This window comes from Siniperca chuatsi, linkage group LG18 (genome assembly GCF_020085105.1).
Source record: "Siniperca chuatsi isolate FFG_IHB_CAS linkage group LG18, ASM2008510v1, whole genome shotgun sequence".
Taxonomy (NCBI): domain Eukaryota; kingdom Metazoa; phylum Chordata; class Actinopteri; order Centrarchiformes; family Sinipercidae; genus Siniperca; species Siniperca chuatsi.
In genome coordinates, this window is record NC_058059.1 from 479,960 (window position 1) to 495,527 (window position 15,568).

General features: G+C 55.2%; 1 protein-coding gene and 1 pseudogene across 1 annotated transcript; one reads left to right on the forward strand and one right to left on the reverse strand.

Moving 5' to 3' along the window:
- Positions 1-419: 419 nt before the first annotated feature.
- Positions 420-5,343, forward strand: LOC122865986 (flocculation protein FLO11-like). The gene is made up of 5 exons (XM_044175083.1): positions 420-555; positions 642-1,891; positions 3,268-4,207; positions 4,310-4,800; positions 4,917-5,343. The coding sequence occupies exons 2-5, from the start codon at positions 684-686 to the stop codon at positions 5,272-5,274; spliced, it is 2,997 nt and encodes a 998-aa protein (XP_044031018.1). The 5' UTR covers positions 420-555; positions 642-683; the 3' UTR covers positions 5,275-5,343.
- Positions 5,344-9,183: 3,840 nt separating this feature from the next.
- On the reverse strand, positions 9,184-14,974 carry LOC122865905 (annotated as a pseudogene).
- Between the last annotated feature and the right edge of the window lie 594 nt (positions 14,975-15,568).

A 15,568-nucleotide genomic window follows, 5' to 3' on the forward strand; every position in this document is an offset into this window, starting at 1 on the left:
GAGGAAAAACTTCCTTGACATAGTAGTATGACAGTTTACTGGTTACAGTTTCACAAAAGTGAATAATGGCTGTTTTTCTTGTCTTTTTGTGATATTAAACTAAACATCTTCTGGGTTTTTGATTTGGAACAAAACCTTTTTAAACAGGTATTTGAGTCACTGCTACTCTGGGAAACTGGGAAGGCCCTTCTTCACCATTTGACACCAAATAGACAAAATATGAATCCATTAATCAAGATTAAATAGTGACAATTTTTGTTTTATTTCTCCAGATTTCAAATGGAACGTGGTTTCGCCAGTTGAAACTGCGTTACTTCGACCATCTGCTGCAGGCGAACGTGATGGGTGTGGCCACTTGCGAGAATCCTGCAACGTCACTACAACTGGCGCCGCCCGTTAGTGACTTGCAGAACAACAGATCTCACTGTGAAACTGCCTCTTGGAACAAGACTGAAGAGGGTAAAAGCTCTGGGTAAAGATGGTGTAGTTGGGAGGGCGCTCACAACAACAACCCCAGATGCAGTGTTGGTGCAGATATCAACACCAGCAAACACGGTAAGGAAGGCCTAATACTACTACAACAACAAAATAATTTTCTTTTTAAATTTAGGGGTGAGAGCTAATACCTGAATGTTTTGCAGGATTCCATCTTTGAAGTGACGTATTTTGACTCCACTGGGGAAATGTCAACGATGCTGGCGGATTGTTTCAGTGCAGTAACTCAAAGTGGGCGGGATCGTCACCCAAGAGCTGTGAAAGAACCAGACCAGTGGGCGCTTTGGGACTTTGAGGAGGTTTCTCTTGAACAGTTCATTCCAGGACCGACATCGACTCCATGTAATGAAGAAGGCACGACAGCAGTAACAACGCAGGTGACGTTTGCTGACTCTCAAATCTTTGAGTTGTGGGGATTTGATGAAATTCCTGATGGACCGTACACTGGCGACCAAACCACAGCTCCTCACACCACATCAGCATCCTGTGCTACCTCAACGATCAGCACAACAACCAAGACCAGTGCCGCTACCACTACAAGCGATGCCCCGACGACCACGTCACCATCCTGTGCTACCTCAACGACCAGCATCAGCACGACAACCAAGACCAGTGCCGCTACCACAAGCGCTGCCCCGATGACCACGTCAACATCCTGTGCTACCTCAACAACAACCACGACCACCACCAGCGCCGCCCCTACCGTCACCCAAACCAGCAGCGCTGGCCCAACCAGCACTAGCGCCGCTCCAACAACGACGACGACCACCAGTGCCGCTCCGACGACCACCACCAGCCCTCCAACCACCAGCGCCGCCCCTACCGTCACCCCGACCAGCAGTGCCGGCCCGACCAGCGCCGCCCCTACCGTCACCCCAACCAGCACCACCAGCGCCGCTCCTACCGTCACCCCGACCACCAGCGCCGGCCTGATCAACACCACCAGCGCCGCCCCTACCGTCACCCCGACCAGCGCCGCTCCAACAACAACGACGTCGACGACCACCAGCGCCGCTCCGACGACCACCACCATCAGCGTCACCCCAACCAGCAGCGCTCCTACAGTCACCCCGACCAGCAGCGCCGGCTCGATCAGCACCACCAGCGCCACCCCGACCAGCAGCGCCGGCCCGACCAGCACCGCCCCTACCATCACCCCGACCAGCAGCGCCGGCTCGATCAGCGCCGGCCCGATTAGCACCACCAGTGCCGCCTCTACCGTCACCCCAACCAGCAGCGCAGCCCCTACCGTCAGCACCACCAGCACCGTCCCTACCGTCACCCCGACCAGCACCACCAGCGCCGCCCCTCCCGTCACCCCGACCAGCACCATCAGCGCCGCCCCTACCGTCACCCCGACCAGCACCACCAGCGCCGCCCCTACCGTCACCCCGACCAGCGCCGCTCCAACAACAACGACGTCGACGACCACCAGCGCCGCTCCGACGACCACCACCATCAGCGTCACCCCAACCAGCACCGCTCCTACAGTCACCCCGACCAGCAGCGCCGGCTCGATCAGCACCACCAGCGCCACCCCGACCAGCAGCGCCGGCCCGACCAGCACCGCCCCTACCATCACCCCGACCAGCAGCGCCGGCTCGATCAGCGCCGGCCCGATTAGCACCACCAGTGCCGCCTCTACCGTCACCCCAACCAGCACCGCCCCTACCGTCACCCCAACCAGCAGCGCAGCCCCTACCGTCACCCCGACCAGCACCACCAGCGCCGCCCCTCCACCACCCCGACCAGCACCATCAGCGCCGCCCCTCCCGTCACCCCGACCAGCACCACCAGCGCCGCCCCTACCGTCACCCCGACCAGCACCACCAGCGCCGCCCCTACCGTCACCCCGACCAGCACCACCAGCGCTGCCCCTCCCGTCACCCCGACCATCAGCGCCGGCCCGATCAGCACCACCAGCGACGCCCCTACCGTCACCCCGACCAGCACCACCAGCGCCGCCCCTACCGTCACCCCGACCAGCAGCGCCGGCCCGACCAGCACCACCAGCGCCGCCCCTACCGTCACCCCGACCAGCACCACCAGCGCCGCTCCTCCCGTCACCCCAACCAGCAGCGCCGGCCCGATCAGCACCACCAGCGCTGCCCCTACCGTCACCCGATCAGCAGCGCCGGCCCGATCAGCACCACCAGCGCCGCCCCTCCCGTCACCCCAACCAGCAGCGCCGGCCCGATCAGCGCCTCCCTACTGCCGTTACCCGACCACCAGCACCGGCCCGACCAGCACCACCAGCGCTGCCCCTACCGTCACCCCGACCAGCACCACCAGCGCCGCCCCTCCCGTCACTCCGACCAGCAGCGCCGGCCCGATCAGCACCACCAGCGCCGCCCCTACCGTCACCCCGACCAGCAGCGCCCGGCCCGATCAGCGCCTCCCCTACCGTCACCCGACCACCAGCACCGGCCCGACCAGCACCACCAGCGCTGCCCCTACCGTCACCCTGACCAGCACCACCAGCGCCGCCCCTCCCGTCACCCTGACCAGCACCACCAGCGCCGCCCCTCCCGTCACCCCGACCAGCAGCGCCGGCCCGATCAGCACCGCCGCTACCGTCACCCCGACCAGCAGCGCCGGCCCGATCAGCACCACCAGCGCCGCCCCTACTGTCACCCCCACCAGCAGCGCCCCAACCAGCACCACCAGCCCCGCCCCTACCGTTACCCCGACCAGCACCACCAGCGCCGTCCCTCCCGTCACCCCAAGCAGCAGCGCCGGCCCGATCAGCGCCTCCCCTACCGTTACCCCGACCAGCACCACCAGCGCTGCCCCTCCCGTCACCCCGACCATCAGCGCCGGCCCGATCAGCACCACCAGCGACGCCCCTACCGTCACCCCGACCAGCACCACCAGCGCCGCCCCTACCGTCACCCCGACCAGCAGCGCCGGGCCCGACCAGCACCACCAGCGCCGCCCCTACCGTCACCCGACCAGCACCACCAGCGCCGCTCCTCCCGTCACCCCAACCAGCAGCGCCGGCCCGATCAGCACCACCAGCGCTGCCCCTACCGTCACCCCGATCAGCAGCGCCCGGCCCGATCAGCACCACCAGCGCCGCCCCTCCCGTCACCCCAACCAGCAGCGCCGGCCCGATCAGCGCCTCCCCTACCGTTACCCCGACCACCAGCACCGGCCCGACCAGCACCACCAGCGCTGCCCCTACCGTCACCCCGACCAGCACCACCAGCGCCGCCCCTCCCGTCACCCCGACCAGCAGCGCCGGCCCGATCAGCACCACCAGCGCCGCCCCTACCGTCACCCCGACCAGCAGCGCCGGCCCGATCAGCGCCTCCCCTACCGTCACCCCGACCACCAGCGCCGGCCCGACCAGCACCACCAGCGCTGCCCCTACCGTCACCCTGACCAGCACCACCAGCGCCGCCCCTCCCGTCACCCGACCAGCAGCGCCGGCCCGACCAGCAGCGCCCGCCCCGACCAGCACCACCAGCACCGCCCCTACCATCACCCCGACCAGCACCACCAGCGCCGCCCCCCGTACCATCACCCGGCCCGACCAGCACCACCAGCGCCACCAGCACCCCCTACCCCCGACCAGCACCACCAGCGCCGCCCCTCCCATCACCCGACCAGCAGCGCCGGCCCGATCCAGCACCACCAGCGCCGCCCCTACCGTCACCCGACCAGCAGCGCCCAGCACCACCAGCGCGCCCCCGACCAGCACCACCAGCCAGCACCACCAGCCCGCCCCTGACCAGCACTGACCAGCACCACCAGCCCCCCCTACGTTACCCGACCAGCACCACCAGCGCCGCCCCTCCGTCACCCCAACCAGCAGCGCCGGCCCAATCAGCACCACCAGCGCCGCCCCTACCGTCACCCGACCAGCAGCGCCGGCCCAATCAGCACCACCAGCGCCGCCCCTACCGTCACCCCGACCAGCAGCGCCGGCCCGACCAGCACCACCAGCCCCGCCCCTACCGTTACCCCGACCAGCACCACCAGCGCCGCCCCTCCCGTCACCCCGACCAGCAGCGCCGGCCCAATCAGCACCACCAGCGCCGCCCCTACCGTCACCCCGACCAGCAGCGCCGGCCCGACCAGCACCACCAGCCCCGCCCCTACCGTTACCCCGACCAGCACCACCAGCGCTGCCCCTCCCGTCACCCCAAGCAGCAGCGCCGGCCCGATCAGCGCCTCCCCTACCGTTACCCCGACCACCAGCACCGGCCCGACCAGCACCACCAGCGCTGCCCCTACAGTCACCCCGACCAGCAGCGCCGGCCCGATCAGCACCACCAGCGCCGCCCCTACCGTCACCCCGACCAGCAGCGCCGGCCCAATCAGCACCACCAGCGCCGCCCCTACCGTCACCCCGACCAGCGCCTCCCCTACCGTTACCCGCACCAGCACCACCAGCGCTGCCCCTACCGTCACCCGACCAGCACCACCAGCGCCGCCCCTCCCGTCACCCCGACCAGCAGCGCCGGCCCGATCAGCACCACCAGCGCCGCCCCTACCGTCACCCCAACCAGCACCACCAGTGCCGCCCCTCCCGTCACCCCGACCAGCAGCGCCGGCCCGACCAGCACCACCAGCGCCGCCCCTACCGTCACCCCGACCACCAGCGCCGCCCCAACAACCGCCTCAAACTCGACTGCCTCAACCACCACCACCAGTTCCTCGACGACCACCACCTGCGCCCAGACAACAACCGCTGCCCCGACAACAACCAGCACCACCAGGGCCCCGACGACGACAACCAGGGCCACAACAACCACCACCTGCGCCGATGAGTAACAGCACCCCTAGAATAGTGATGCCTCCCTCACTGTATTGTTTGTAATAAACCGAAGCTTTGTTATATCAGGTGAAGTCTGATTTGTATTTTTGTCATAACTAAAGGGGTTGACATTATAACGGTAAAAAGCCTTGAGGTCAAAGCTACGTTAACTGCCACTGGGGGCAGTAAAACAAACAGCTGTTAAACTAACATGTTAGAAAATGGCTGACTTCCACATCCAGCTGACACAGAGCAACACCATCTCATTGGAGTCGATGGTGTCCACTCAATGACTATGGCTTAATTTGTTATCTGGTGATTTGTGCTGCTATCAATCAAATCTAGTTTTAAATCGAACAAAGTAACTCTGGCAAGATTACGACTCAGACAATGTTACAGTGGAAAATACATAATTTTTTCCCCGCGGTACATTATCCCTGCACTTCAGACATCAAGTGGGAAACATGAACCTTGACAAAACATGACGCTGTATGCAATCAGGCATTTTACTGTTTATTCTGTTTGATATTTTGGGAGTAAAATACTCAGCGGCTCTCGGCTCATCACTAGAAACCAAAGTCAAACTTTTAAATCGTACTCTTGAGCGCATGTTTTCTGCTGCAAAGATGTTTGCACTGCCATTACAGTTTACTATCACGCACACATTTAAGAGCACCAACAAACAACTGGCATGTTTGACGCGTGAGCCACTGCTGGGTGATGGACATCCCTGCAGCTCAGCTATCTTCATTTGAACAGAGTGCAACAAGTGAGGTGTGATGTTTGTTTAGCTGCTCTGTGAATCCCCTTTGACTCCAGTTTCAGTTAATGTCTTGGTTTTGGATGAATTTCTGTCTGCTGGTAGAAGCAGCAGCTGATATTGAGCGTAAGGGGGCTCTTTTATTTTGAACATGCTTCATGGTCTGAGACCACCACTTTGGGAATCATGGTGTAGTCTGGTTTAATTACTGCTACTTTGGCAATTCATGATGTTTTTGTAATTTCTCTTTCAGGTCTTGAGCTGTACTATTTTTTTTTTTTACACTAATATCATTGTACAGACTACTACTATTGCTATCGTTCAGTTTCTCAAGTGAGAAGTATGGCTTCACCCGCTCTCTGTGTAGATGGAGTCCATCACAGAGGTCCCAGGTGGCAATGGTTGGGTGGAGGGCCAGGTGAACGTTGGGTAAGGGGGCACGTCCTCTTCTGATCTCCATATTAATGTCATGGATGACATGAGAGGGGGTGTCCATCCTAGGCAGCGGGGTGGAGACTATAATGCGAGTGTCAGGGAACTCCCTACTGGCCTGCTCCGCCATCTTCCTCACTGCCTCAGCAGTGTCTTTACTGAGGCTGTGTAGGTCGTTTGTTCCTGTGTGGATCACCAGACAATGAGGGCTCTTGAGGGTCTCCTTTTTCAAAAGCTTCATTCCCTGGCCTGTGGTGCTGCAGCGTTTAGATAGCACTTTCTTACCAGGAAATAGCTTGTTTGTGTCCAGGAATTTCCCATTAGAGTCAGCCAGCAGGACCACATGTGGGGATTCCTCTTCAGGCTGAGTGGAGGGAAGCTGGGATGGGCAGAGCTGGCTGTTGGCAGCTGGCTGTGTGGATGTATCGGCAGGTGCCAGGGTGTTGTTGGGCTGAGTGCAGAGCAAAGGGGGTTTGGGACACTGGCAGGGAGAGTCTTTGTCTCTGTACTTGTCATTGTGGGCACTGATGAGAGTTGGTCTGTCAGGTGTTGGACTTGCCTGGTGAAGCTCCTTTCTCTATTCTCAGCATCCTCCTTCACTTTGGCTAACTGAGCACACTGTTCTCCTGTTGGAGCGCCTCTAGACTTCCTCTGAGGGCAGATGCCAAGGCCTGGTTGTCTCTCTTTAGCCGCTGGAGCTCCTCTTTAAGCTGCTGTCGGGTGTTGTCTGGGTGGTCAGACAGCCCAGCTGGGCCATACTCTCCTTCAGCTGGTTGGTGGCGCTGGCAGGTGTGGGAGGAGCAGAGATGGACAAGGTGGTGGGGTTTCCTAATAGGCTCTCATCATCTTCACTGTCAGAGGGGACATCGATCCTCTTGGTGTTATCGAGGAATTGGTTTATGTCTTCTTGGTTTGGGTCCAGATCAGATGAGTATAATTTTTTGTAGTATTCTTCAAATATTTTGTTTATCTCAATTGGTGAATTGGTTAGCTTCCCTGCTGAGTTTTTAATAGACGTTATAGCTGTTTTTTCTGTATTTCTTTTGATTTGACTGGCTAAATATTTTCCGGATTTATTGCTATGGTGAAAAGTTTCGTGGCGAAGTCTGTGAATAAGAAACTGGTTTCTTTTATTTATTATTTCATTAAGCAAGCATTTATTTTTTCTTAATTCTTTATGGATGGTTTCTGATGGTTTATTTGCGTGTACAATTTCCAATTCTTTTATTTTTTCTTCTAGTTGGACTTCTTTTTAGGAACTGAATATGATATAATTTTTCTCCGTAATACTACTTTCCATGTTTCCCAGAGCAGTGATGCTGGTGACTTTGGAGAATCATTTATTTCAAGGAAGGATGTCCACTCTCTCTTGAAGTAGCTGTCAAATTCTGGATCTTTCAGGAGTGATGTATTAAAACGCCATCTAGTGGGGTGCTTCTGTATGGCGGGTGTGTTCCATGTGAGAGTTACCGGAGAATGGTCACTAATATTGATGGGATGAATTTTGGTTTCTATGATATTTGGTATGATTGAATTACTGGTTAGAAAGAAATCAATGCGTGAGTAGGTTTGGTGGACATTAGAATAGAACGTATACTCTCTGGCGAGACTGCGGGGCTTTCTACAGCGACAGTGAATTGGAAGTGTGGAACTGACGGATCCTTGTCCTTCACGCCACTGTCACATTTCCGGCGTCGCTGCCCTGAAACAACGCCGTTATAAACTTCAACACAATGTTGGCCCAGCTACAGACGGGTCTGTTGCTTGCTCTTCACATACCAGTCTCAAAGCTTTGCACCTCGCTTCCAACCCCAACGAGCCTCACTGAGTCCCGGCACCCTCACAGTATAAACACAACATACTTCATACAAACCATTTAATGCAGCGTGTCCGATGCCTCGCTGAAACCGCGGTGTTATTGTGTTGAACAGTGGTCTCTGGTGCTTTTGAAACTTCCAGCCATCTAGGAAATCAGCTCCTGAAGACGTCATCTTAGCTACAACTGCTACATATTATAGAAATGTTGATATGATACATCTGAGATTTATTCAAACGTACAGATTGTACGTATCTGTGGTTTGCAGAAACGTACAATTGATGCATTTTTTCCAGGCGACTGGGCTGCTGCAGCGCCTGACACTAGGACAGGGGTTCCCAAACTTTTTCAGCTCAAGACCCGAAAGAAAAGTTACAAAAACATCATGAATTGCCAAAGTAGCAGTAATTAAACCAGACTACACCATGATTCCCAAAGTGGTGGTCTCAGACCATGAAGCATGTTCAAAATAAAAGAGCCCCCTTACGCTCAATATCAGCTGCTGCTTCTACCAGCAGACAGAAATTCATCCAAAACCAAGACATTAACTGAAACTGAAGTCAAAGGGGATTCACAGAGAGGCTAAACAAACATCACACCTCACTTTTTGCACTCTGTTCAAATGAAGATAGCTGAGCTGCAGGGATGTCCATCACCCAGCAGCGGCTCATCCGTCAAACATGCCAGTTGTTCATTGGTGCGCTTAAATGTGAGTGTGTGATAGTAAACTGTAGTGGCAGTGCAAACATCTTTGCAGCAGAATACATGCGTTCAAGAGTACGATTTAAAAGTTTGACTTTGGTTTCTAGTGATGAGCCGAGAGCCGCTGAGTATTTTCCCAGTGGCAATTAACGTAGCTTTGACCGTTTTGATGTCAAATCCTTTAGTTATGAAAAAAAATACAAATCAGACTTCACCTGACATAACAAAGCTTTGGTTTATTACAAGCAATACAGTGAAGCAGTGAATGGGAGGGATGTAGGCATCACTATTCTAGGGGTGCTTTTAGTCATTTGCGCAGGTGGTTGTCGTTGGAGCGGCAGTGGTGGTTGTCGTTGGAGCGGCAGTGGTGGTTGTCGTTGGAGCGGCAGTGGTGGTTGTCGTTGGAGCGGCAGTGGTGGTTGTCGTTGGAGCGGCAGTGGTGGTTGTCGTTGGAGCGGCAGTGGTGGTTGTCGTTGGAGCGGCAGTGGTGGTTGTCGTTGGGCGGCAGTGGTGGTTGTCGTGGCGGCAGTGGTGGTTGTCGTTGGAGCGGCAGTGGTGGTTGTCGTGGTGGTTGTCGCTGGAGCGGCAGTGGTGGTTGTCGTTGGAGCGGCAGGTGGTCGTTGGAGCGGCGTTGGTGGTTGGCAGTGGTGGTGGTTGTCGTTGTCGTGGTGGGAGCGGCAGTGGTGGTTGTCGTTGGAGCGGCAGTGGTGGTTGTCGTTGGAGCGGCAGTGGTGGTTGTCGTTGGAGCGGCAGTGGTGGTTGTCGTTGGAGCGGCAGTGGTGGTTGTCGTTGGAGCGGGCAGTGGTTGTCGCTGGAGGAGCGCAGTGGTGGTTGTCGTTGGAGCGGCAGTGGTGGTTGTCGTTGGAGCGGCAGTGGTGGTTGTCGTTGGAGCGCAGTGGTGGTTGTCGTTGGAGCGGCAGTGGTGGTTGTCGTTGGAGCGGCAGTGGTGGTTGTCGTTGGAGCGGCAGTGGTGGTTGTCGTTGGAGCGGCAGTGGTGGTTGTCGTTGGAGCGGCAGTGGTGGTTGTCGTTGGAGCGGCAGTGGTGGTTGTCGTTGGAGCGGCAGTGGTGGTTGTCGTTGGAGCGGCAGTGGTGGTTGTCGTTGGAGCGGCAGTGGTGGTTGTCGTTGGAGCGGCAGTGGTGGTTGTCGTTGGAGCGGCAGTGGTGGTTGTCGTCGGAGCGGCAGTGGTGGTTGTCGTTGGAGCGGCAGTGGTGGTTGTCGTTGGAGCGCAGTGGTGGTTGTCGTTGGAGCGGCAGTGGTGGTTGTCGTTGGAGCGCAGTGGTGGTTGTCGTTGGAGCGGCAGTGGTGGTTGTCGTTGGAGCGGCAGTGGTGGTTGTCGTTGGAGCGGCAGTGGTGGTTGTCGTTGGAGCGGCAGTGGTGGTTGTCGTTGGAGCGGCAGTGGTGGTTGTCGTTGGAGCGGCAGTGGTGGTTGTCGTTGGAGCGCAGTGGTGGTTGTCGTTGGAGCGGCAGTGGTGGTTGTCGTTGGAGCGGCAGTGGTGGTTGTCGCAGTGGTGGTTGTCGTTGGAGCGGCAGTGGTGGTTGTCGTTGGAGCGGCAGTGGTGGTTGTCGTTGGAGCGGCAGTGGTGGTTGTCGTTGGAGCGGCAGTGGTGGTTGTCGTTGGAGCGGCAGTGGTGGTTGTCGTTGGAGCGGCAGTGGTGGTTGTCGTTGGAGCGGCAGTGGTGGTTGTCGTTGGAGCGGCAGTGGTGGTTGTCGTTGGAGCGGCAGTGGTGGTTGTCGTTGGAGCGGCAGTGGTGGTTGGGAGCGGCAGTGGTGGTTGTCGTTGGAGCGTGGTGGTTGTCGTTGGAGCGGCAGTGGTGGTTGTCGTTGGAGCGGCAGTGGTGGTTGTCGTTGGAGCGGCAGTGGTGGTTGTCGTTGGAGCGGCAGTGGTGGTTGTCGTTGGAGCGGCAGTGGTGGTTGTCGTTGGAGCGGCAGTGGTGGTTGTCGTTGGAGCGGCAGTGGTGGTTGTCGTTGGAGCGGCAGTGGTGGTTGTCGTTGGAGCGGCAGTGGTGGTTGTCGTTGGAGCGGCAGTGGTGGTTGTCGTTGGAGCGGCAGTGGTGGTTGTCGTTGGAGCGGCAGTGGTGGTTGTCGTTGGGCGGCAGTGGTGGTTGTCGTTGGAGCGGCAGTGGTGGTTGTCGTTGGAGCGGCAGTGGTGGTTGTCGTTGGAGCGGCAGTGGTGGTTGTCGTTGGAGCGGCAGTGGTGGTTGTCGTTGGAGCGGCAGTGGTGGTTGTCGTTGGAGCGGCAGTGGTGGTTGTCGTTGGAGCGGCAGTGGTGGTTGTCGTTGGAGCGGCAGTGGTGGTTGTCGTTGGAGCGGCAGTGGTGGTTGTCGTTGGAGCGGCAGTGGTGGTTGTCGTTGGAGCGGCAGTGGTGGTTGTCGTTGGAGCGGCAGTGGTGGTTGTCGTTGGAGCGGCAGTGGTGGTTGTCGTTGGAGCGGCAGTGGTGGTTGTCGTTGGAGCGGCAGTGGTGGTTGTCGTTGGAGCGGCAGTGGTGGTTGTCGTTGGAGCGGCAGTGGTGGTTGTCGTTGGAGCGGCCGTGGTGGTTGTCGTTGGAGCGGCAGTGGTGGTTGTCGCTGGAGCGGCCGTGGTGGTTGTCGTTGGAGCGGCCGTGGTGGTTGTCGTTGGAGCGGCCGTGGTGGTTGTCGTTGAGGTAGAACAGGATGGTGACGTGGTCGTCGGGGCGGCGGTTGTCGTTGAGGTAGCACAGGATGGTGACGTGGTCGTCGGGGCGGCGGTTGTCGTTGAGGTAGCACAGGATGGTGACGTGGTCGTCGGGGCGGCGGTTGTCGTTGAGGTAGCACAGGATGGTGACGTGGTTGTCGGGGCGGCGCTTGTAGTGGTAGCAGCACTGGTCTTGGTTGTCGTGCTAATGCTCGTCGTTGAGGTAGCACAGGATGGTGACGTGGTCGTCGGGGCATCGCTTGTAGTGGTAGCGGCACTGGTCTTGGTTGTCGTGCTAATGCTCGTCGTTGAGGTAACACAGGATGCTGATGTGGTGTGAGGAGCTGTGGTTTGGTCGCCAGTGTACGGTCCATCAGGAATTTCATCAAATCCCCACAACTCAAAGATTTGAGAGTCAGCAAACGTCACCTGCGTTGTTACTGCTGTTGTGCCTTCTTCATTACATGGAGTCGATGTCGGTCCTGGAATGAACTGTTCAAGAGAAACCTCCTCAAAGTCCCAAAGCGCCCACTGGTCTGGTTCTTTCACAGCTCTTGGGTGACGATCCCGCCCACTTTGAGTTACTGCACTGAAACAATCCACCAGCATCGTTGACATTTCCCCAGTGGAGTCAAAATACGTCACTTCAAAGATGGAATCCTGCAAAACATTCAGGTATTAGCTCTCACCCCGAAATTTAGAAAGAAAATTATTTTGTTGTTGTAGTAGTATTAGGCCTTCCTTACCGTGTTTGCTGGTGTTGATATCTGCACCAACACTGCATCTGGGGTTGTTGTTGTGAGCGCCCTCCCAACTACACCATCTTTACCCAGAGCTTTTACCCTCTTCAGTCTTGTTCCAAGAGGCAGTTTCACAGTGAGATCTGTTGTTCTGCAAGTCACTAACGGCGGCGCCAGTTGTAGTGACGTTGCAGGATTCTCGCAAGTGGCCACACCCATCACGTTCGCCTGCAGCAGATGGTCGAAGTAACGCAGTTTCAACTGGCGAAACCACGTTCCATTTGAAATCTGGAGAAATAAAACAAAAATTGTCACTATTTAATCTTGATTAATGGATTCATATTTTGTCTATTTGGTGTCAAATGGTGAAGAAGGGCCTTCCCAGTTTCCCAGAGTAGCAGTGACTCAAATACCTGTTTAAAAAGGTTTTGTTCCAAATCAAAAACCCAGAAGATGTTTAGTTTAATATCACAAAAAGACAAGAAAAACAGCCATTATTCACTTTTGTGAAACTGTAACCAGTAAACTGTCATACTACTATGTCAAGGAAGTTTTTCTCGCGCTGTCGCCAAGTGCTTGCTCATGGTGGGATTTGTTGGGTCTCTAAATATTATAAAGAGTTCGGTCTAGACCTGCTCTATAGGAAAAGTGCAATGAGATAGCTTCTGTTATGATTTGGTGCTACATAAATAAAATTAAATTTTTGCTTAATATAATAAAGACTTGATTAATCGATTGTCAAAATATTTGCCAACCGTTTGTCGATCAACTGATCGTTTCAGCTCTACATCTTTTAAACTCCCAACTCAGGTTATTATTCTCATTTATGGGAAACTAATGTATGCACGGTTGTAACTAATGATTATTCTCATTAGATTTGCTGATTATATTCTAAATGAATCCTTGTGTATAAACTAGTGAAAACTGTTAGAATTTCCCAAAGCTCAAGGTGACGTCTGCCAATGTTTGTTTTGTCCAAAACTCAAAGACATTTAGTTTCCAGCGATTTAAGTGAGAAAAGCAGAAAAGGAAACATTTACCCATAATGCCATGGGGCAGCTGGTATAAGGCAGCTTCAGCAGCAGCCACGGCCCGAAGGTACGGACAGAACCACGACAGCCGTCCGGCAGCGACAGCGACCTGCTCCCATCTGTAGAGACACATGAGGCGTCAGACAGCAGCCAGCCCTGCGGGGGGCGCTGGGACACAACACTCATTCAAGCTCTCTGTCCGAGGCCTTCATGTCTGTTGGGACCAAACTTCCAGGAGACATCGGCCTGCTGGGGCTCAACTACAGTTTCCCTTTCACCATTTTCATAGTTGAGGGAATCTATAAAACACGTCTTTTGTTGAATAAATGCACTAAAGCTTGAAGAACAGCCAGTGTTACAGATTCCTCCAGGTGTGGCATTATGATGAGATAATGAGAGACAATAAGAGAGGTACAGTTTGTTTCTCCTCTACAGAGAAGTAGGCTTTCACATCTGAACTATAAAACTCTCAAAATTCAACAGCACCTCAACCAACAAGGAAACGCCTGTAGCCTTTATAAGAGACAAGAGAGGAAACGAGACAGAGCTCCAGCTTGGAAACAACAAGTGTGAAACCAGCTGGAGGCCAAATCAAACTCACCTTCCAGGCGTAGATCCGAGTGTCGGATGAGCGACAGGCGAACAGACAGCGCGCCGCCGCTGCAGCGGTACTGAGGCCGGCCGAAGTCTGCCGCCTGTCCGTCAGCGAGCTCCGACCCTGAAACAGCAGAGACAAGAGGAAGGGCTCAGACAGCAGCTGCTGCTCCACAGACTACCGCTGCAGCAGGACGACAGTGCAGCTGGCCCACATAACGGCTCCACGGGGCCCTGAAGCCTCTTTAACTAGCCCCACCGGTTTCTAAAGGTCTGACATGTTGTCCGTGTGCACCTGAGTCCAGTCCTCCTCCCCGTTAGAGAGAGAGGACTTCCACAGGACTGCAATACAAGACATCAATTCAATTCTACAGAAAAGACAAACCCACAGTATTTCGATATGAAACCCACGTTAAAACTGTTCTTACACTATTATCTGATTCACGAAGCGCTTTTACTCAACATGTCAGGGAGTCAGAGCTCCAGCTTTCTTCTCTGAAGCAGCAGAGATGTTTGATGCATTATCTGTAACAATTAAAAACTACATTTCTATCTTCCCACTGATCACAGCGCGAGTCACCGCGATGTGACCTGAACCAGGTGGACTTTTACCTTTCAGAAACTTCCAGACCGGCACCGGGAAAAGTCTTCCCGGCTCCGGGTCTCCACCGGCGGCTCAGAGTCCGAGAACAGCGCCTTCAGACCGGCCAAACCTCCGTCTGCGTCCCTGTGCGGCTCCTCTGCCGTGTTGATCTGGGCTAAAGCCACCAAACTGATCCAAACCCAGGCCATCATCGTCCGTTCGGGAGCTGCCGACCCGGTCTACTCCGCTTCTCTCTGCCCGCCGAGCGCGACCGAAGAGCGGCTGGAAGCTGCTGGAAGCCGGTGAAAGCCGCCGCCACACCTGAGCCTGAAAAAAGCTCCCGACACCTGGATTCACCTGGTAATTCGAGAGTTGGAACCGGAAGTTGAACCGCTGATTAGCACGCATGGGTCTAAACTCAAACAGGTGAAAATAAAAAACAAGAAATCAGTTTTTGTTTTTGATTCATGTAATTTATTTTGCTTTCCATTTATTTGGTGTGATTTTAATCATAATGCGAGTACAACGAAATAATACATAGTATTTGAAAGCTGAATAAATTGCTGCAACAGGCTACTAATGCAGTAATCATAAATCACATCCTTTTAGAGAGAGACTTGATACTTTATCATTTCATAATGCTGTATTTCCTGAAACAGAGCTCTGTGATTACAGCCGTAACGCTGACTGATGTCAGTTAAAGCTTCTTTAAATGGGAAATTAACTGTAAATATAGAAATCAAGTGTTGTTTTTGTTTGTTTGTTTGTTTGTTTGGAGGTGGCAGAAGTGTTTTCAGTCCTCAGTCCATTTTATGCATCTTCCTACTTCCACTCCGCCACATCTCAGAGGCAAATACTGGACTTTTTACTGCGTTTGTCTGACAGCTTTAGTTACTCTGCAGTCTAAAGTGAAGTAAAGGATCTAAATACTTCTTCCACAACTGGAAAATAACAACACACCAGACAGACAAACTCTGATTTAAAAAGATTCACCTAAAT